Source organism: Electrona antarctica, assembly GCF_951216825.1.
Source record: "Electrona antarctica genome assembly, chromosome: 8".
In the NCBI taxonomy this organism is placed as follows: Eukaryota; Metazoa; Chordata; class Actinopteri; order Myctophiformes; family Myctophidae; genus Electrona; species Electrona antarctica.
In genome coordinates this window covers 38,006,587-38,030,764 of record NC_136789.1, presented here as the reverse complement: position 1 = coordinate 38,030,764, position 24,178 = coordinate 38,006,587, and the positions used below count along the sequence as shown (strand labels likewise).

Sequence of the window (24,178 nt, the reverse complement as noted above, 5' to 3'; positions counted from 1 at the left end):
TGTCATTAGTGTGGTTACATGATGTCATTAGTGTGGTTACATGATGTCATTAGTGTGGTTACATGATGTCATTAGTGTGGTTACATGGTGTCATTAGTGTGGTTACATGGTGTTGCTATGTTGATTGATTGATTGATTGATAATTTATCAGACAATGAGATGCAAAACAGTACAGGTACAGTAACGCACATTTGGCCAAAAGGACGTCACCGAAGAAAGACCTTGCGGTCTTGTTTCCATCCGGGTCCCATGCATGCATTCACAACAACTTCAACAATAACAACAACAACAATTTAAATATCTCAGACATTAAATCTATGTACGGGTTGGATAGTCTGATGCGACGTTACTCTGTGGTGGAAAATAATACAAGTACGGTACGATACAAGAGAACAGAACTGAATAATTGATTGAACACATTTGTACGTTGTACTATGATTTGATTTGGATGTGTTCAAAATAAAGTGTTTGTGTTGATTATTGTGTAATTTATTTGTATGTGTAAACTTGAAACATTATTTTAAGTTTAAAGTTGATCTTTATATTTTTTTGTATACTAGTATTAGTTTATGTAGTAACTATTAGGCTGATTATGATGTCAATTAGCCAGAAATTAAATGTAATGCCGACTCGCCAGCGAATCAAACACACATTTAATTCCTATCTCCTTGCATCTCATTAACGTCCAATGAAGACGTGAGTCAATTAGCCTGTCAATATATACATAGTTTCCACTCGGAATGAAGCGATTTGAAACTATGTACATACTGTGTATCTTATCATAAAAACGTCTATCTGAAGACGTGAGTTCTTGAAACCGGTATGAATAAATACTGTGTTACAGTTCCCCTCAATGTAAAACAAATCAGATGCACACAGACGGAATCAAAGAATAGTCTGGAGGTTTGTTTAGATTGTACCAGCAAAATTAGATATTTATTATATCGAAATACTGGTTACAAAATACTTGCACCTGGTCGGTATATAGTCATACATTCAAATAAAAACATAGCAGAGCGGGCGCGTCACGGTTAATTCAATTTGGACATGAGCCATAAGGATTTAACCATGCGCGTTGAAAAGTTATTATTTGATAGACTGTGGTGGTTACTCCTGGCTAATTCGCACATGAGTTGTGCAAAATAGCCAAGGGCAAACGTTATAAAGTCCAGTCTTAATCAAGCAACAATTTCAACTATAGCTCCGTTCAATTTACAAGCACAATGCAAGAATAGAAAATAGTTTTAGAAAGAAGACATAGAGGCAAAAATAAATGATCTTCTCGCGAGGAGAGGCTCTATGGTTGGCGTCAATAAGATTTAAGTGACACAACTAAATCAAAAGGGAGCTCACCCTATCATTAGTTCTGAACACTATTTGTATCAAACGAATGTCGTTCTGGGAGCTCGAATGTCTCAATACATCTTTGACCCACCTTTTTTTATGATAAAACCTCAACGGCGCTCGGAAACTGGATACCAGGGTAAAGTTGACAAATTAGTTTCCAGCGCTGCACGCGAGTGTATCTTTACTCGTCCTTCTTTAGTTAAAGTATAAAGTATAAAAGTCGATCAATTTGTTTCATATGGAAACCCACAAGTTGTTAGCAAAACGGGACTCGCTCTAAGTCCTGATGTGGTTTCCACGGCGGTGCAGTTGTAAGAGCCCACCGGCTGATGTGAGGCAGCCGGCGTCCCGGGTAGAAAGAGCCAAATGAGCATTGTGTCTTGGTTGACACTCAGTTATATTGAAAGGTCTCAAACTAAATTAGGCGTTTTCCTTTGTCTTACCCAAATCTAGTTTGAACCAGTTTTTGTTGGGGATTTAGCAGAATTGCTTTAACAGCTTTTATGGCCCACAGGAAGAGGGGAAAGCGCTGTCCTGTGTACCTATCACTCTTTCCTTATCGCTGGCCTAATCTCTAAGCCATCTCCTCTTTCAAGTGTTAGTACACAGATGTGCACACACACACACACGCACACACACACTCTCCCTTCAGCCTTGCTCACTCATTTTACATGTTCCATAGTTTCCATATGTCAACAGGTAGAAAATGATTACATATAAACAAAAACAGGGAGCATGTATTGCTGATTGGAGTATCAGTGGTGCGTGCGTGTGTTGTAATGTAACGAGGTAGGAATCCCCATCTTGGTCCATCCTGTGAGAGTTCATCTCTCGGTCAGACCTGGGTCTGACCCTGGGTCGTGTCCCGATAGCCACCTCTCTCTCTCTCTTATTCGATCTGTGGTCTCTCAAAAACCCCCCTTTGCTGTCAGGTTAATCCAGGGGTGGTCGATTGTTAATTCAGTTTGTAGACAAACGGGCGCATCTGGCAATTTAGCAAGCCAGTGTAAGGGAGGAATTTTACTCCTTTTCACCTCACCATTGAGGCGTCTCTCTGATCTTACTTGCTCAGAGCGACACCGCTACTTGGGGGGAGTGAATCTGGTCCTCTTCCATTGTTCAGCCCAACTTGTATAATTGTCAATTACAAACCCTCCCAATGTCAGGCTACATTTACTATAATTAGATCAATACACGATAATCAACACTAACTATTTAGAACACACCCAAATCAGATCATAGTACAACGTACACGTGTGTTCAATCAATTATTCAATCAAAGCAAACGGCATAAACAATATTAGTTTGTCTCTTGTACAAAAATAAAACGTACAAGTTAGTTACAAGGCTGCATTCTGCCGCGCGTGCCAAGCTGTCATTATCTTGTATTATTTCCCACCGCGGAGTAACCTCGCATCTCGGAGGACAGTCAAGACGGGCCTTAGGCCAATCAGAGGCAGGCGGGGCGTTACCATGTCTATGCTCGGACGCAAAATAGATCAGGTCACCTTTCAATCTTACTTACTTACTAATGGTTGCTAAATTATAATAATAATGTCAGTGTTTTCCACAGACCACAGGGAGAGATCTACGTCATCAGGAGAGCGACAGATGAACCAGAGACATGGACTGCTTGATGCAAGACTCAACCCTGTAGTAAAATTGTACAGGATGGGTATGTAGTAGGACTGACTTTATAGAGATGATTTATAATAACTCTATATATTATGTACTCGACTGTAAGTCAGCCACGTTACGAGATCTATTTTACTGTGAAGGAGGTTGTTTACGTTGATGTCAGTCAACACGTGGATTTAGACCCCTTTCAGTTCTAAACTTTGTTGGAATTAGAATCGGAATCCTCTGTCAAAATGACAGACTGACTGACTAACTAGGAACTAGTAGTAAAACAAAAATGTTAAATAAATGGTACATTTAAATAGCACTTAATAAAGGTATATTCAGTGATTTCACTTAATTCAAATATCACTTTTTTCCCTTCTTTTTTTGGATAATCCTCCCTACTATAAAGTGTTCTGACCATATAAGGACTTCCTCCCTGTCCCCAGTGAGCCCCTGGGGTCAAATAACCCTAGTTTCGGTTTGACTTTCACTGAATGCTCGTCCAATTTCGTAAAAAGTGACCACTTCCATTTTATTTGTACTTCCGGTTTGTCTTATTGCCTTGAAACTTCAATAAGAGTCCAAATAGAAGCACACACATCTAAAAAACTTCTACAGCAGCTGAACTAAAATACATACAGTGAAGAAGGAAGGCAGTCCTTGCACTGATCTCAAGCTCCCAGAATAACTTCCTTTGCACAGAAATTGCTCTGCAAATAAAGTGCTTCTGGGAGCTTGACATCAGCGTGCGGACTGCCTTGAAATGTCACCCTCACTCTCTGAGGCGTGTGGAGTTCAATTAGTGGATCTGTTCACTTCCGGTTTTACCAGGAAGTCAATCCAACCACCGGAAGTCAATCCAACCACCGGACGTAGGTCAAATTTAAATTTAAATTTAATATTCATTGATTTGACCCTACCTCCCCAACACAAGGTTGCACAGACTTAGCGAGCTGCAGGCACACGTTAACACCTGGAGGCCCGGAACTATTTAATCCATTACTAAAATGTGCCCAAGATTTATAGCGCCCGGACCACTTTTACCGGCGCACCGGAAGTTGGTGTGCATGTCTGTGTAGCAGCTAACAATAGCCACACCACTCTAGAGTCGATCGACAACAACGGGAGGTAATAATAAATCTATCGCGACTAGCGACTGGACCGCTGAGCGCCGTCTAACACAGGATCTTTTTTCAGAATTAGACGGGCTGATTTAGATCGGGAGTTATGATCGTTTTAAGATTTTCGTTTTCGTCAGCTAAACAGGCAGGGAACATTTTCGATGACGTGTCACTGTTTGACACGTCATCGGAATGGGCAACAAGCGCTCCTGGGCTCTAGAGCGATGCGATCGGTTTTGATATCATTAATCTCCGTCCTGTTTATCAATCTCCGTCTGGGGCACTTGACCATGACCTTGAACTTCCAAGGTGTTAACATGTGTGTGTTAACATGTGTAAGACATTTAGTTTCTGGTAATTAAAGTGTTGTTTTCTATTCCTCCAGTGTGTGGAGTGGAGGAGTCCAGTCTGCATGTGAAGATCAGTTCTCCAGCCACGACTGGTTCTATTAAACAGGAACCTGAAGACCACCTTAAACAGGAACCTGAAGACCACCTGGATCTCAGTAAGTGTAGAGTCTTTACCTGTAAGCTAATACTGGAGGCATCTGGGATGCGTTGAGCTTAGACACGTGCTTCAGTGATTCAATGTCCATCAGCCAAAATTAGACTACAAAAAGACGTAATCAAAGGGTTTTGAACGCCGACCTGCGTGGCTTCAAACCCACGGTCGCGGTCAAAAACTATTTGGCTTTTTACTGGTCAGCGTTGTATACTGCACACAAAAACTGGTGTCACATTTATAGTGTCCGTGGTTGTAACACCAACCCCCGTCCGTGTCGAAACAACGTCCAACCAATCCCAGTCCCAAAAGTGCAGTCGCATAACATTTAAATCAACCATAATTATATTAAGCTTATACATGATTTTGAGTCAATAAGGCACAACATGCCTGATGCCAGTCACATATTAACCCATATAACAATTACAACACATATAAACAGTAAGAAATTAATAACACTATAAATGTGACACCAGTTTTTGTGTGCAGTATACAACGCTGACGAAGGCTTCGGCCGCAACGCATTCGTTGTGTGCTGCTTGTCTGCAGCATGCCATATACTAGGGGTGTGCATCTCTCCCTTACAAGACGATTCGATACGTATCGATACGCATGGGCTACGATGCGATTCGGGGACGATACATTTTATATACAGAACGATTCGATTCGATTCGATTCAGTCCAAATCGATACGATTTCGATTTTGTGGAACTTCATGGAATTTGATGCGATTCGATACGATACGTTGCGATCTGACACATTTAACCTTCTATAGATTTTTTATTTGAAGCTAGATCTATAAAGAATAGGGTTGGGACTTCATTAAAAAACATCTAATTAATTGGAGGCTTTGTGATTGATTAATTAATCTCAATTAATCACATTTTAATCGCATATCAATAGGCCTATTTGACCTGAGCAGTGAGCTTTTTTTTCAAATGGATTTGGATATGAGTGAATCAAAGAATAGTGACTACATAAGCATAGGCAATAAAACAAGTAGTAATAATAATAGTGATAATAATATTATTTATATAATGCTTAGACACTTTTCAAGGAGAACATGAGAAAACAAATAAAACCAACTTTATTAGAGAAAAACTAAGACTATGGAATAAAATAAATGAAAGCTATAGCAATATTCCAGAGGTGGGTTTGAATTTATAGGTGCCGTGGTGGCATGTCTCTGAGTTTTGGAAGTGCATAGTTTGACAGGTCTGACTGCCTGCTGTGGACAGTGAAACCCTGACCATTAAACACGGGCAGACGCAACGATGTTCCCATTCGTCTTTGTGTCTGCCCGTGTAAACGCAGCAGCGAGTGTGAGAGGTTGGGGAACGGATGGAAAGTACATAGTGTATAAGGAGGACTCCTTCTAACTATATGGACGTTAAACTAACGTTAGCTCCCATGCTAGCTACTAGCTAGTAGCTTCCCTCGTCAGACAACAGAACACCACCACAGATCGGGTGGAAGCTGTTGATATCACTGCTTGTGCCCGTGGATGGGAAATAAGATTTAAAAGGCTATGGAAGCGTGGATGAAAGCACAGATGTGTGCAATAAAGTTGTGTCGGATCTGCCTGTGCACCCCGTCCGCTGCTCGTGTGTTGTGACTGTCGCTGGCTACTGATGCAAAGTTAAAGAGCGTCATAAGCATGCGCCCTTCCTGCGCTGGAAGTAGCAGATCTACAAGTTATCTACCCGTCGCAATGCACAGCGCTTTGGGCTTGTACATCTGTGTTTTTCCCGCAGTTAGTTGAATTATATCGATTCACAACTTTAGGATCGAACCAACGTCCGATCCAGACGCTATTTTGACCGATCCAGACACACGTGCATCGATGTAGTCGTATCGTTGATGTTAAAATCGATTATCGATTCATATCGATATTTTTTGACACCACTACCATATACCTAACCTACCTTTGGTAAAATAAACAAGTGCCTTAAAAGCTATTGCCGTGAGTGCTGGATTTCTTCTCTGTGTAAGATACTTCTTCCATCCACTACTCTGCACTGAGGTACGAAGGTTGAAGATTCAAACCTTTTATAGAGTCTCTTGGTATTGTTGTTTCTAGACCTTCTGCTCGTCCCTGTGTGTAAAGAGGAGGTTCCCCCTGAAGAGGAGAGGAGCTCCAGTCTGGTCCAGGAGGAACCACAACCTCCACACATTAAAGAGGAACAGGAGGAGCTGCTTCAAAGAGCAGAAGAGGCTGGTGGGTCAACGTTGACATTACTAGCAGTGAAAAGTGAAGATGATGATGATGAGAACAGAGAGACAGAGCCTGTAGCCGGCACCTCAACTGAACACATGGAAACACAAGCTTATATAGAGTACTGGGTACGATCACAACCAACTAGTGATGAGCAGCTCCTCTCTTCACACTGTGTAGAGGACTGTGGAACATCACAACCAACTAGTGATGAGCAGCTCCTCTCTTCACACTGTGTAGAGGACTGTGGAACATCACAACCAACTAGTGATGAGCAGCTTTTCTCTTCACACTGTTCTGAATCTGACACTGAAGACAGTGATGAGTGGGAGGAGCCTAGGGGAGGTCAGTCAGCTTTAAACACACTGAAATCACAAAACACACAACATGTGGGAGGAGCCAAGCTGTCCCAGGACCTGGAATCATCTAAACAACCTGACTCCATGAGGAGTCACACAGGGAAGAAACCTTTTAGTTGTACAGAGTGTCGTAAAGTGTTTAATCTAAAGAAATCTCTGAAGAGACACATGATGATTCACACAGGGAAGAAACCCTTTAGTTGTACAGAGTGTGGCAAAATGTTTAATCGGAAGGGAACTCTGAATAGACACATGAGGTGTGTTCATACAGGTGAAAAGCCCTATACTTGTACAGTATGTGGTACAGGCTTTAGTGGTACGACTAGTCTAAAAACACACATGATGACTCATACAGCGAAGAAACCCTTTAGTTGTACAGTATGTGGTAAAGGCTTTAGTCAGAAGATTAATCTAAAAACACACATGAGGACTCATACAGGCGAAAAGCCCTTTTCTTGTACAGTTTGTGATACAAGCTTTGCTCATGTGGCTAGTCTAAAAACACACATGAGGACTCATACAGGCGAAAAACCCTATATGTGTACAGTATGTGGGAAAGGCTTTGTTAACACAAGTCCACTAAAAACACACATGAGGACTCATACAGGTGAAAAACCCTATACTTGTACAGTGTGTGGTAAAGGCTTTACTGAGACAAGTCATCTAAAATCACACATGAGGACTCATACAGGTGAAAAGCCCTATACTTGTACAGTATGTGGTACAGGCTTTAGTCGTACGACTAGTCTAAAAACACACATGAGTACTCATACAGTTAAAAAACCCTGTACTTGTACAGTATGTGGTAAAGGCTTTAGTCAGAAGATTCATCTAAAAACACACATGAGGACTCATACAGGTGAAAAACCCTATACTTGTACAGTATGTGGTAAAGGCTTTACTAAGACGGATCATCTAAAAACACACATGATGACTCATACAGGTGAAAAGCCCTTCTCTTGTACAGTATGTGGTAAAGGCTTTACTGAGACGCGTAATCTAAAATCACACATGAGAACTCATACAGGTGAAAAACCCTATACTTGTACAGTATGTGGTAAAGGCTTTACTGAGACGCGTAATCTAAAATCACACATGAGAACTCATACAGGTGAAAAACCCTATACTTGTACAGTATGTGGTAAAGGCTTTACTGAGACGCGTAATCTAAAAAAACACATGAGGACTCATACAGGTGAAAAGCCCTTAGTACAGGTGATCTGTACAGTATGTGGTAAAGGCTTTACTCAGACGGGTAATCTAAAAACACACATGAGGACTCATACAGGTGAAAAACCCTATACTTGTACAGTATGTGGTAAAGGCTTTACTGGGACATGTGATCTAAAAACACACATGAGGACTCATACAGGTGAAAAACCCTATACTTGTACAGTATGTGGTAAAGGCTTTACTAAGACGGATCATCTAAAAACACACATGATGACTCATACAGGTGAAAAGCCCTTCTCTTGTACAGTATGTGGTAAAGGCTTTACTGAGACGCGTAATCTAAAATCACACATGAGAACTCATACAGGTGAAAAACCCTATACTTGTACAGTATGTGGTAAAGGCTTTACTGAGACGCGTAATCTAAAATCACACATGAGAACTCATACAGGTGAAAAGCCCTTCTCTTGTACAGTATGTGGTAAAGGCTTTACTGAGACGCGTAATCTAAAAAAACACATGAGGACTCATACAGGTGAAAAGCCCTTAGTACAGGTGATCTGTACAGTATGTGGTAAAGGCTTTACTCAGACGGGTAATCTAAAAACACACATGAGGACTCATACAGGTGAAAAACCCTATACTTGTACAGTATGTGGTAAAGGCTTTACTGGGACATGTGATCTAAAAATACACATGAGGACTCATACAGGTGAAAAACCCTATACTTGTACAGTATGTGGTAAAGGCTTTACTGGGACGGGTAATCTAAAAAAACACATGAGGACTCATACAGGTGAAAAACCCTATACTTGTACAGTATGTGGTAAAGGCTTTACTGGGACAGGTGATCTAAAAAAACACATGAGGACTCATACAGGTGAAAAACCCTATACTTGTACAGTATGTGGTAAAGGCTTTACTGGGACGGGTAATCTAAAAAAACACATGAGGACTCATACAGGGGGAAAGCCTTTAGTTTAAGACATATGATCAGTCAGTCTAATCCAGGATGACAATGATTCAAAAGCAGAGGAATCACTTAATCTGACAATATCAACATGACTGAATAAAACACACAATAATAATTTTGTGTGATGTATCTTTGTTTTATCTTGTGTAGGGATCTTATGTTCTATTCAACTTGATGGAATTTCATGTTTATTTTCTCTTGCTGTATTCCCTCCAGCTCATAGGTTACTGGTAGTACAATATGAGCATCAGTGTGTGTCCACATTGGTCAGGATTTAACAAGTCATATTCATTAATATTCATGCAATAATTATGTTCATTGATATGCAGTAAATAATGGTGCAGTAAAGTGCTGACAAGCTGCTGGCTTTGTGTTGACATTGTTAAAGGAACACTTCATCACTTTTCAACTTATCTTCATATAATTGGTCCTCACTAATGATCATGATAAAATAGCATAATTGTTTTTCCTACTCAGTCTGTGTCTCATAGGAGGGCTGTGGGCAGTTCAGAAACCGGTCCACCAGTGACATCATCGATGGGGACTCCAAGCTAATAGAAACGGCAGGCTTTCTATTCCTGAAAAGTTGCAATACGAAAATAGAAGCCATCGTTCTCACGATAATGGTAATCGAAATATTTAAAAACTATGATGTCACTGGTGGACTGTTTTCTGACCTGCCCACAGCCCTCCTATGAGACTCAGACCCAGTATAAAGAAATGGTGGTATTTTATCATGAACATTAGTGTTATATGAAGATAGGTTGAAAAGTGGTGACGTGGTTTAAATTATCATAGTACATAATATGGTAGATTCCACAGACTAGTGTACATTCCACATGGGTTAGTTTCTTTATAGAGTTGTTTTTATAAACTCAAAGATACACTTTTATCTCTTGGGGAAAGTTATATGTTTTAGTTTGTTTTGTTTAATAAAGGTTTCATCACTACTGCTCCTCTGTGTTTAATAAAGGTTTCATCACTACTGCTCCTCTGTGTGTTTAATAAAGGTTTCATCACTACTGCTCCTCTGTGTGTTTAATAAAGGTTTCATCACTACTGCTCCTCTGTGTGTTTAATAAAGGTTTCATCACTACTGCTCCTCTGTGTGTTTAATAAAGGTTTCATCACTACTGCTCCTCTGTGTGTTTAATAAAGGTTTCATCACTACTGCTCCTCTGTGTTTAATAAAGGTTTCATCACTACTGCTCCTCTGTGTTTAATAAAGGTTTCATCACTACTGCTCCTCTGTGTGTTTAATAAAGGTTTCATCACTACTGCTCCTCTGTGTGTTTAATAAAGGTTTCATCACTACTGCTCCTCTGTGTGTTTAATAAAGGTTTCATCACTACTGCTCCTCTGTGTGTTTAATAAAGGTTTCATCACTACTGCTCCTCTGTGTTTAATAAAGGTTTCATCACTACTGCTCCTCTGTGTTTAATAAAGGTTTCATCACTACTGCTCCTCCTGTGTGATTTATCAGCAAATATTCAACTCATTGTTTATGTCCAGAATGACGACGATATCCAGAGGTTCTGTAGAAATGTAGAGGAAATGCAGGAATATAATGTGTTAAATACGATTAAAGGACCTATAACATGAAATTAAACTTTTTCAATTTTCTTGTTTTTGGGGCTCCCATATGTGTCTTCTATCCCCACAAATAACCAATTTTGAACAATCAGGCTTTCATATCATATGGGTACTCAACTGATTTTGTCCTCATCGTGATGTCATCAATGTCACCCTACTTTGTATAATTCCTCCTTCTTCAGTCTTCAGTTCCAAATTTGCATTTCCACTTTGTTTACAATGTCCGCCATTGTTGATTTTACAATCTGGCATGGAATGGAAACAAGCCTGGTTTTATCTAGCATCAGTATTATAATGACTCGAATATTAAATAATCTGCATATCAGCACCCCCACCACCTCAGGACATTGTGGTATTGCAGCTAAAACTGCTTTCAAAGTCCAGAAAGAAATGACAAGGACTGTTTTTTTGATTGATTGAAATGTTTATTTACAGTTTGCAGAATTACATTTCAAGCACAAACTTAATACAAAGACTGTTAACTGTGAGTGGACGACCCAATTAAGCATTACACTTGTTTACAAGAGGGTCCACCTTGTTTCTATATAGTCAAAGAACAACAGGAATTCATCATAAAGGAGGTAAAAAGGGAAACGATACATATACAGTGAGGGGAAAAAGGGGTGGGTTGGGATTCAGATTTTACGGGGGCCAGTTTCAAAAGTGGGCAGGGGTGAGGTGGGTTCGGGGGGTGAGGCCAAGTAGGAGCCTGACCAGTTTGTTTTGGGAAGTCTGGAGCCTAGTTTTAAGGGCCTTTGAGGTGCTGTGGTACCAAGAGGTGCATGCATAGTCAAAGAAACCTTGTACGAGGGCTCCTGTTAAGGTCTTCAAGGTGTTTTTGTTGACCAGTGAGGAGATCCTGTAAAGGAATCTTGTTCTTTGGTTGACTTTTTTGATTACGTTGGTGGCAATTTTATCACCGGAAAGATTAGCCTCCAGGATGGAACCTAGGTAGGTAATTTCATCTTTATGTGTGATAACATTGTCACCCAACCACAAAGTAATTTGCCTTGCTGAGATTACTATTAGAGCCAAAGAGAATGGATTCAGTTTTTCCAAGGTGTAAAGATAGTTTGTTATCAGCGAGCCAGGTGCAGATTCTACCGAGTTCAGAGCTGAGGGCCTTTTCAACCTGCAGTTTGTTCCTGTCCGAGATTAGCAGTGAGTCATCTGAACAAGTTGCAGTCACAAGCTGATGTCATGTCGTTTACATATAGGAACAGTAAAGCCCCTAGTATGCTTCCTTGTGGAACACCACAGCTCACTGGGAGGGGGGGGGGGGGGGGGACAGTGTTCCATTCACCTCCACCATCTGTTCTCTCCCCTCCAGGTAGGATTGCATCCAGCTCACTGATGTGCTATCGAAACCAATTGCTTTTAGCTTGTTAACCAATATGGTTATATCAGAGTGGTGATTGAGGCTCAAACCATTAGAAATAAGTTTGAGGGACACAGACAATATGATATTAAATATTAAAAACGGTTTTAAAATGCATGTTATTTCTGCTTTAGGAAATTTACAATTTATAATTTACAATTTACAATTACAATTTAGGCATTTAGCAGATGCTCTTAATCCAGAGCGATTTACATTAAGCAAGAACAAAAAAGCCTGGGAATACATCACATATGTAAAATGCAGTTTATCAAGAAACATGCGTAAGCTAAGAACGTAACTAGAACATATCTATATAATGACACTATACATATAAACTATACATATATGCTATACTATGCTGTACATATATACTATGAGGTGCTATGACTACATACAATGCACTTATTGTGCTGTCTACATGACATGCTATAAGTCTGTTTCAAATGCTATCTAAGTCTAAGAAGTGCTGTCTAAGGGGTTAGGGTAAGTGCTATGGGCCATGATGGAGTCTGAAAAGGTGGGTCTTCAGACTACGGCGGAAGATCGGGAGTGATGCTGCAGTTCTGATTGCAACGGGAAGTGCATTCCACAGTTGTGGGGCCAGAAGGGAGAAGAGTTTGGGACGTGTGGAGCGTTGTCCCGGCGTTTTTAGTGAGGGTACTTCCAGCTTCCCTGCGTTGGCTGATCTGAGTGCGCGGGAGGGTTTGTAGGGTTCAATCATGCTTGCAAGATATGGGGGAGCCATACCTTTGGTTGCTTTGAATGCCAGCATCAGAGTTTTGTATTCTGTGCGGGCCGCGACCGGGAGCCAGTGCAGGCAGCGGAGCAGGGGGGAGACATGTGAGAATTTTGTCTGGTTGAAGACCAAGCGAGCTGCGGCATTTTGGATCAGTTGGAGAGGCTTAAGTGCACATGCCGGTAGGCCAGTGAGGAGGGAGTTACAATAGTCAAGTTTTGACAAGACTGTTGTCTGGATTAGGAGCTGGGCTGATTCCTGGGTGAGGAACGGTCTAATTCGTCGTATGTTATAGAGTGTGAACCTACAGGACAGAGTGACAGCTGTGATGTGAGTTTTGAACGAGAGCTGGCTGTCCGGGACAACACCAAGGTTCCTGGCTGTTGGGACAGACGTTACCAGGGCGTTGTCTACGGAAATAGTTAGCTCCCGCATAGGGCAGGACTTAGCTGGGAAGAAGAGAAGCTCAGTCTTGTCTGGGTTCAGCTTGAGGTGGTTGGAGGACATCCACTGTGAGATGTCAGCCAGGCATGCAGTGATGCGCTCTTCCACCGGAGTGGCAGAGGGGGGGAAGGATAGAAACAGTTGTGTGTCATCGGCATAGCAGTGATAGGATATATTGCACCTGTGTGAACACAAACACTCAAAACTAGTCATAGGTGGTGGTAGCAAAACAATGTTTGTGTCAAACCCTCAAAGCTGGACATAGGAGGGGCTAGGGGGAGGGGCTGGGGGAGGGGCTAGCGCCCCTCAACAATCACATGTATTTGGAACCGATTTATTAAATAAAGGTTAAAATAAAGATTGTAGATCTGCTATTTTCTCTATTAAATAGAGTTTAAAACAGTTTGTTCATAATGGATGTGTTTGTACGTCTGGGTCTTGGGGAGACCAACGTCCTAGTGGTTCTATCACAGTAATACATGTTACAGATCTCACTGTAGGTTCTGGGGACCCCCAGGGGTCCTTAGGGTTCCAGGGGTTCCCCAGCTAAATTATCTCACTGTAGGTTCTGGGGACCCCCAGGGGTCCTTAGGGTTCCAGGGGGTCCCCAGCTAAATTATCTCACTGTAGGTTCTGGGGACCCCCAGGGGTCCTTATAGGATTCCAGGAGGTCCCCAGCTAAATTATTGCTACATCATCTTCATCAATCATCACAAATCTGAAAGTGAATGCGAGTCTATTTCACACATTCTGGATATAATATAATATTAGACTTAATCATATAATAATAAAACATTGTCCTATATTTGGGTTCCAGAGATATAAATCTCTGATATAAGATATAAAGGTCTAATTAATACTAGAATAGATTAGAATTCATCTAATTCTAATGCAAATACAATGACATCTGAGAAGCACTAGATACCAGATTGAGCAAATAAAAAAAACTGTGTGTGTGTGTGTGTGTGTGTGTGTGTGTGTGTGTGTGTGTGTGTGTGTGTGTGCGTGCGTGCGTGCGTGCGTGCGTGCGTGCGTGCGTGCGTGCGTGCGCACACGCTGTGGTCAGTGGCAGTGTTGATGTAGGAGTATCAACAGAAACACCTAAAATGCAGCTGAAGTTTCATTGAAATGATAATTTAAATTAAACTTCACTTTTAATGCCCTCTGCTGGTGGAAAGCTGTTACAACATGTGGACCCACTAAATCAAAGCTAGACTTTTTGTCTCCACCAGGCCGAAGGCATGGGGAGAGAGTATGTTTTGCACTCCGTCCGTCTGTCCGTGTGTCCGTGTGTGTGTGTCCGTCCGTCCGTCCGTCTGTGAACAGCTAATCTCCGGCACCGTTAACCCGGTCGATGTCAAATTTTGCACACACACTCCCTGGATGCCAACGATGAACCTCTGCCCCATAATTTCCAGAACGGCCTGTTATAGCGCCACCAGGAGCCCGCTTTGTGCAAAACACGTTTTTGGACAGTACACCTACAGATTTTGTCCAAACATCACGCAAATTGGTACACAGTCTCTCTAGAGCCATTGAACGAAACGGGTCTTTCAGATTTCTCAGACTCCATCCTGATTGGCTAAGATTGGCTTCCAAAGTTCGCAGGAGTGCTCAGTTTCAAACAAAATGCTGCAAATCATGAACACATCGTGTGATTTCCGTGAAATTGTGCACGCACATTCCCACTAGGCTGAGGAAGAAATGCCACGTGAACATTTTCAACTCAGCCTCATGGTGGCGCTATAACTCGCCGAAAAGTGTTTTTACCTCTAACTGCACGGATCTGTGGATAACTTTGTATGCCAACTCCCTAGAGGCCAAGGAAAAACCTTTGCCTGGAATTCTTCACATCTGCTCTTTATAGCGCCACCAGGAGGCCGACATATGTAAAACACATTTTCTAATATTACTCCTTCAGATTTTATTCAAATTTCACGCAAATCGGTACACATGCTCTCCATAGTCATGTGATTAAGACACGTTTGTTTGATTTTTCATAATCCACCTTCATTGCCTACGATTGGCTTCTAAACCTTTCAGGAGTAGCCCGCTTTGTACCCGTTTTGTACAAATTGCCACAACTACTCAACACAGCGTCTGATTGCGGTGAAACTGTGCATGCATATTCACACTAGGCTGAGGAAGAAATGCCACTTGACATTTTTCAAATCAGCCTCATGGTGGCGCTACAACACGCCACGTCTCTCTCACACACACACACACACACACACACACACACACAATTATATTATTCCTAAACGTTTTGCCAAACATCACACACTCCTATCATCCTGGTGGAGACCTGTGCCCAGAAGGGCACTTTTTCTAGTTTTCCCCTCTTTTTCATGACATAGTACTTGCTTCTTTCTTTCTTTCTTTCTTTCTTTCTTTCTTTCTTTCTTTGTGGAATCTTTCCTTAAACAGGTCCGTGGATTATAACCTTATTTTCCTTAATATAACATGAAGTGAGTCGCGATATCCCAGGTCAAGTCCTTCTTTTATTCAATCAAGAGGCATATCCCATAGTTACATGAAGTTACACGCATCAAGTCATCAAGCATCAATTCATCAAGCTCACTGGGAGGGGGGGGGGGGGGGGGGGGACAGTAATACATGTTACAGATCTCACTGTAGGTTCTGGGGACCCCCAGGGGTCCTTAGGGTTCCAGGGGTTCCCCAGCTAAATTATCTCACTGTAGGTTCTGGGGACCCCCAGGGGTCCTTAGGGTTCCAGGGGGTCCCCAGCTAAATTATCTCACTGTAGGTTCTGGGGACCCCCAGGGGTCCTTATAGGATTCCAGGAGGTCCCCAGCTAAATTATTGCTACATCATCTTCATCAATCATCACAAATCTGAAAGTGAATGCGAGTCTATTTCACACATTCTGGATATAATATAATATTAGACTTAATCATATAATAATAAAACATTGTCCTATATTTGGGTTCCAGAGATATAAATCTCTGATATAAGATATAAAGGTCTAATTAATACTAGAATAGATTAGAATTCATCTAATTCTAATGCAAATACAATGACATCTGAGAAGCACTAGATACCAGATTGAGCAAATAAAAAAAACTGTGTGTGTGTGTGTGTGTGTGTGTGTGTGTGTGTGCGTGCGTGCGTGCGTGCGTGCGTGCGTGCGTGCGTGCGTGCGTGCGTGCGCACACGCTGTGGTCAGTGGCAGTGTTGATGTAGGAGTATCAACAGAAACACCTAAAATGCAGCTGAAGTTTCATTGAAATGATAATTTAAATTAAACTTCACTTTTAATGCCCTCTGCTGGTGGAAAGCTGTTACAACATGTGGACCCACTAAATCAAAGCTAGACTTTTTGTCTCCACCAGGCCGAAGGCATGGGGAGAGAGTATGTTTTGCACTCCGTCCGTCCGTCCGTGTGTCCGTGTGTGTGTGTCCGTCCGTCCGTCCGTCTGTGAACAGCTAATCTCCGGCACCGTTAACCCGGTCGATGTCAAATTTTGCACACACACTCCCTGGATGCCAACGATGAACCTCTGCCCCATAATTTCCAGAACGGCCTGTTATAGCGCCACCAGGAGCCCGCTTTGTGCAAAACACGTTTTTGGACAGTACACCTACAGATTTTGTCCAAACATCACGCAAATTGGTACACAGTCTCTCTAGAGCCATTGAACGAAACGGGTCTTTCAGATTTCTCAGACTCCATCCTGATTGGCTAAGATTGGCTTCCAAAGTTCGCAGGAGTGCTCAGTTTCAAACAAAATGCTGCAAATCATGAACACATCGTGTGATTTCCGTGAAATTGTGCACGCACATTCCCACTAGGCTGAGGAAGAAATGCCACGTGAACATTTTCAACTCAGCCTCATGGTGGCGCTATAACTCGCCGAAAAGTGTTTTTACCTCTAACTGCACGGATCTGTGGATAACTTTGTATGCCAACTCCCTAGAGGCCAAGGAAAAACCTTTGCCTGGAATTCTTCACATCTGCTCTTTATAGCGCCACCAGGAGGCCGACATATGTAAAACACATTTTCTAATATTACTCCTTCAGATTTTATTCAAATTTCACGCAAATCGGTACACATGCTCTCCATAGTCATGTGATTAAGACACGTTTGTTTGATTTTTCATAATCCACCTTCATTGCCTACGATTGGCTTCTAAACCTTTCAGGAGTAGCCCGCTTTGTACCCGTTTTGTACAAATTGCCACAACTACTCAACACAGCGTCTGATTGCGGTGAAACTGTGCATGCATATTCACACTAGGCTGAGGAAGAAATGCCACTTGACATTTTTCAAATCAGCCTCATGGTGGCGCTACAACACGCCACGTCTCTCTCACACACACACACACACACACACACACACACACACACACACACACACACACACACACACACACACACACACACACACACACACACAATTATATTATTCCTAAACATTTTGCCAAACATCACACACTCCTATCATCCTGGTGGAGACCTGTGCCCAGAAGGGCACTTTTTCTAGTTTTCCCCTCTTTTTCATGACATAGTACTTGCTTCTTTCTTTCTTTCTTTCTTTCTTTCTTTCTTTCTTTCTTTGTGGAATCTTTCCTTAAACAGGTCCGTGGATTATAACCTTATTTTCCTTAATATAGCATGAAGTGAGTCGCGATATCCCAGGTCAAGTCCTTCTTTTATTCAATCAAGAGGCATATCCCATAGTTACATGAAGTTACACGCATCAAGTCATCAAGCATCAATTCCATACAGCATTCTCAGGCCAGGCCAAGCCTGTCCTCCCCGTTCTCCCACTCAACCAACCTAACCCCTGATTCTCACTGTGTCCCATCTCTTTATACAAATATAACATGCAGTGGGTGTCACCTTTGTCCCTGTGTGTGTGTGTGTGTGTGTGTGTGTGTGTGTGTGTGTGTGTGTGTGTGTGTGTGTGTGTGTGTGTGTGTGTGTGTGTGTGTGTCAAAGACCCCCACCTGTGACAGGCACTGTAGTAATATAATGCAACTGTTAACCTCCTATCATAAAGATTGGCTCTAATCAACCAGGAAGCCCCAGGTGGTCTTCCTGACCTCCTGAAAATAGCCTAGGTATTTTTTACAGCTGCCGTAAGCCACGGCCTGTGGTCACAGACCCTACCTACAGATAGCCTTTAGTTCTAGTGGGTCACTTTGGTGAGACACTGGAGTGAGATCAGACTTGCAGAAGTTAAAGTTATATGTACAATTGTGACTAACCATGTAGTTATGATTCATAATACACCACACTTTCTTTCTTTCTTTCTTTAGGTGCAGCTTCATTAATTTATTCTGTGGACTAAAACTGACAAAATGTTCTAGTTAGTTATCTGATACTTCTGTGACCGCAGAGAGCAAAGCTCCGTTTCTCAGTGGATTTATCATCTATGAAGGTTACACTGAAAACACTGAATTTACCCATTCTGCAAACTGTGAATAACATTTAAAAATGTCAATCAATCAATCAATCAATCAATCAATCAATCAATCTTTACAAGCAACTTTACAGAAATCAAGTCCAACGTCACTTCTAAAGAGCAGACATGGCAACACAGCCTGTGACGTAACGCTGGGTGTGTCTTCTAGCTCAGTAATCGGTTCCGGTCTAAGTCCCGCCTACTGTATCCGCTCATTTGCATAAGCCGCACACATACATGGACACGACGTTTCCGTTTCCCTCGCTCTGTTCTGACGTCACTCACTGTTATCTGACCATCACGGATCTAAGATGGCGGCTCGCCGTGTTTACGCTCTGCTTCGTGTCTTTGTCTCTCTCTCTCTCTCTCTCTCTCTCTCTCTCTCATTGATTGATTGATTGAAAATTTTATTAACAGTTTGCAGAATTACAGATTTTACGGGGGCCAGTTTCGAATTGCAGCCATCCGTAGGTGCCCTTTGTCATATTCATCTCCTGGCTGCATCTGCCTCTGGAACAGCCTTCCCCCTGACATTCGAAACATGGACTCACTCCCCACCTTCAAATCCCACCTCAAAACTCACCTATTCAGACAAGCCTATGCTCACCTTGAGTAAGGGTCTGCTGCAGGCCTTTGTGTTTATTTTAAACTTGCTTTATTATATTGTATTTCTTTTCTGTTTTGTTAGGCGACCTTGGGTGACCTGAAAGGCGCTATATAAATAAAATGTATTATTATTATTATTACAGTGTGGCGCTATGTGGCGCTAGGTGAGTTGCACACAACACTACTCAGTATAAACTGTTTATTTTGCTTCTTGTTGTCGTTGTTGTTGTTGTTGAACAGCTGCTAATCATGTTGTCTAGAGTGATGTGTTTTATCTAGCCGCAATTTGCAACACTAGACTAGCCATGCATTGGCTACTGCACGTGCGTGCGTGCGTGTGTGTGTCAAAAATAGCCGATCTACAAGATCACTACACATTGCATTACACAACTATTATATTCTTGTAGCCGTCAAACTGCAGGTGTGTGTGTGTGTGTGTGTGTGTGTGTGTGTGTGTGTGTGTGTGTGAGTGAGTGAGACAAGTTACACGTTTGTAGTGTGGTCTATTGGCCTTGTATTGTATATCATTTTTATGAGTGTTTGATTGATTGAAATATTTATTAACAGTTTGCAGAATTACAGTACATTTCAAGCACAAACTCAATACAAAGACTATTAACTGTGCGTGGACGACCCAATAAAGCATTACACTTGTTTACAAGAGGGTCCAGGGTTAGGTACGTACAAATAGACACTTCTATATAGTCAAAGAACAGATCAGGAATTCATCATAAAGGAGGTAAAAAGGTCAGTTGACCAGTGAGGAGATTCTGTAAAGGAATCTTGTTCTTTGATTGACTTTTTTGACTACGTTGGTGGCCATTTTATCACCGGAAAGATTAGCCTCCAGGATGGAACCTAGGTAGGTAATTTCATATTGTGTGATAATATTGTCACCCACTCTAACCAAGAAGAGTGGTTACATGATGTCATTAGTGTGGTTACATGATGTCATTAGTGTGGTTACATGGTGTCATTAGTGTGGTTACGTGATGTCATTAGTGTGGTTACATGGTGTTGCTATGTTGATTGATTGATTGATTGATAATTTATTAGACAATGAGATGCAAAACAGTACAGGTACAGTAACGCACATTTGGCCAAAAGGACGTCACCGAAGAAAGACCTTGCGGTCTTGTTTCCATCCGGGTCCCATGCATGCATTCACAACAACATCAACAATAACAACAACAACAATTTAAATATCTCAGACATTAAATCTATGTACGGGTTGGATAGTCTGATGCGACGTTACTCTGTGGTGGAAAATAATACAAGTACGGTACGATACAAGAGAACAGAACTGAATAATTGATTGAACACATTTGTACGTTGTACTATGATTTGATTTGGATGTGTTCAAAATAAAGTGTTTGTGTTGATTATTGTGTAATTTATTTGTATGTGTAAACTTGAAACATTATTTTAAATTTAAAGTTGATCTTTATATTTTTTTGTATACTAGTATTAGTTTACTATAATTAGATCAATACACGATAATTAACACTAACTATTTAGAACACACCCAAATCAGATCATAGTACAACGTACACGTGTGTTCAATCAATTATTCAATCAAAGCAAACGGCATAAACAATATTAGTTTGTCTCTTGTACAAAAATACAACGTACAAGTTAGTTACGAGGCTGCATTCTGCCGCGCGTGCCAAGCTGTCATTATCTTGTATTATTTCCCACCACGGAGTAACCTCGCATCTCGGAGGACAGTCAAGACGGGCCTTAGGCCAATCAGAGGCAGGCGGGGCGTTACCATGTCTATGCTCGGACGCAAAATAGATCAGGTCACCTTTCAATCTTACTTACTTACTAATGGTTGCTAAATAATAATAATAATGTCAGTGTTTTCCACAGACCACAGGGAGAGATCTACGTCATCAGGAGAGCGACAGATGAACCAGAGACATGGACTGCTTGATGCAAGACTCAACCCTGTAGTAAAATTGTACAGGATGGGTATGTAGTAGGACTGACTTTATAGAGATGATTTATATTATAATAACTCTTTATATATTATGTACTCGACTGTAAGTCAGCCACGTTACGAGATCTATTTTACTGTGAAGGAGGTTGTTTACGTTGACGTCAGTCAACACGTGGATTTAGACCCCTTTCAGTTCTAAACTTTGTTGGAATTAGAATCGGAATCCTCTGTCAAAATGACAGACTGACTGACTAACTAGGAACTAGTAGTAAAACAAAAATGTTAAATAAATGGTACATTTAAATAGCACTTAACACAGCACACTCAGAAGTGCTTTCCATAGATTGTGCATCCATCCATTCACACACCCCAAACTTGGTTGGTGGTCCTACAGACGTCCAATTTCATAAAAAGTGACCACTTCCATTTTATTTTTACTTCCGGTTTGTCTTATTGCCTTGAAACTTCAATAAGAGTCCAAATAGAAGCACACACATCTAAAAAACTTCTACAGCAGCTGAACTAAAATACATACAGTGAAGAAGGAAGGCAGTCCTTGCACTGATCTCAAGCTCCCAGAATAACTTCCTTTGCACAGAAATTGCTCTGCAAATAAAGTGCTTCTGGGAGCTTGACATCAGCGTGCGGACTGCCTTGAAATGTCACCCTCACTCTCTGAGGCGTGTGGAGTTCAATTAGTGGATCGGTTCACTTCCGGTTTTACCAGGAAGTCAATCCAACCACCGAAAGTCAATCCAACCACCGGACGTAGGTCAAATTTAAATTTACCCCCCATTATATTCATTTATTTGACCCTACCTCCCCAACACAAGGTTGCGCAGACTTAGCGAGCTGCAGGCACACGTTAACATGTGTAAGACATTTAGTTTCTGGTAATTAAAGTGTTGTTTTCTATTCCTCCAGTGTGTGGAGTGGAGGAGTCCAGTCTGCAGGTGAAGATCAGTTCTCCAGCCACGACTGGTTCTATTAAACAGGAACCAGAAGACCACCTTAAACAGGAACCTGAAGACCACCTTAAACAGGAACCAGAAGACCACCTTAAACAGGAACCTGAAGACCACCTTAAACAGGAACCTGAAGACCACCTTAAACAGGAACCAGAAGACCACCTTAAACAGGAACCTGAAGACCACCTTAAACAGGAACCTGAAGACCACCTTAAACAGGAACCTGAAGACCACCTTAAAGAGGAACCTGAAGACCACCTTAAACAGGAACCAGAAGGCCACCTTAAACAGGAACCAGAAGACCACCTTAAACAGGAACCTAAAGGCAACATGTATCTCAGTAAGTGTAGAGTCTTTACCTGTAAGCTAATACTGGAGGCATCTGGGATGCGTTGAGCTTAGACACGTGCTTCAGTGATTCAATGTCCATCAGCCAAAATTAGAATACAAAAAGACCTAATCAAAAGGTATTGAACGCCGACCTGCATGGCTTCAAACCCACGGTCGCGGTCAAAAACTATTTGGCTTTTCCCCCTTGCACACCTGAGTGTCCAGCGCCCTCTGCAGGTAGAAAAGTATGTAACCACACCTGAGTGCCAGCGCCCTCTGCAGGTAGAAGTAAGTAACACCCCCTGTGGTGGTTGCCATGGTGAGGAATAATGCCACACCTCTGATCCAAGAAGTATATATTAGCGCCACCCACTGGGCTTAGAATGGCAACACAAATATTAAGGGTTAGGGTTATTTATTTTATAGGTGACAGTACTGAGGGTGTAAAGATGTATTTATTTTATAGGTGACAGTGGGACGGTACTGAGGGTGTAAAGATGTATTTATTTTATAGGTGACAGTGGGACGGTACTGAGGGTGTAAAGATGTATTTATTTTATAGGTGACAGTGGGACGGTACTGAGGGTGTAAAGATGTATTTATTTTATAGGTGACAGTGGGTCAGTGGGTACTGAGGGTGTAAAGATGTATTTATTTTATAGGTGACAGTGGGTCAGTCGGTACTCAGGGTGTAAAGATGAACCGATATGAATCGCTTATTGATGTTAGCATTAACAATGTGACTACATCCATTCATTGATCACAATGTATTCATAATGTGACGATGGTTTGGTTGTAATATTATTAATGGGTTCACTGAAGCTTTGCAGTTAATTCTACTTCAGTATTTACTAACCTGCTGCAGAAGACTCTCTGATCTAACATTTACAAGTCATTACTTTCTAAGTAATAATGAGAGCGCTGCAATGTCAACAAACAACGGCCACGCTATTTACAGCACCGAGCGCCGTCGGCCCACCGTCACATTTCAATGTTGGAAAATGTGTTGATACTTCTTCCAATAGAAGGCAGCATGCACGTTCCATCTCATCTCACTCACTTTAATCATTTTACCGGGTGCACGGTCAGACACGACATTTTACACAGAGAAGAAATCCAGCACTCACGGCAATAGCTTTTAAGGCACTTATTTATTTTACCAAAGGTAGGTTAGGTATATGGCATGCTGCAGACAAGCAGCACACAACGAACGCGTTGCGGCCGAAGCCTTCGTCAGCGTTGTATACTGCACACAAAAACTGGTGTCACATTTATAGTGTCCGTGGTTGTAACACCAACCCCCGTCCGTGTCGAAACAACGTCCAACCAATCCCAGTCCCAAAAGTGCAGTCGCATAACATTTAAATCAACCATTATTATATTAAGCTTATACATGATTTTGAGTCAATAAGGCACAACATGCCTGATGCCAGTCACATA

General features: G+C 41.7%; 2 protein-coding genes across 2 annotated transcripts in view; both read left to right on the top strand.

Moving 5' to 3' along the window:
• LOC306928755 (uncharacterized protein) overlaps positions 1-24,178 on the top strand; it is a gene marked incomplete at its 3' end in the record, with an annotated part of 33,702 nt that overhangs the window by 1,042 nt on the left and 8,482 nt on the right. Inside the window, exons 2-4 of the mRNA XM_079509027.1 lie at positions 2,921-3,022; positions 4,477-4,596; positions 6,673-7,423. Coding sequence (XP_079365153.1) covers positions 2,959-3,022; positions 4,477-4,596; positions 6,673-7,423 — 935 coding nt within the window. The 5' untranslated portion in view covers positions 2,921-2,958. The remainder of the gene's footprint in view (positions 1-2,920; positions 3,023-4,476; positions 4,597-6,672; positions 7,424-24,178) is intronic.
• Positions 7,782-10,314, top strand: LOC306928166 (uncharacterized protein). Its single transcript, XM_079508094.1, has one exon. The coding sequence runs from the start codon at positions 7,842-7,844 to the stop codon at positions 9,321-9,323; it is 1,482 nt and encodes a 493-aa protein (XP_079364220.1). The 5' UTR covers positions 7,782-7,841; the 3' UTR covers positions 9,324-10,314.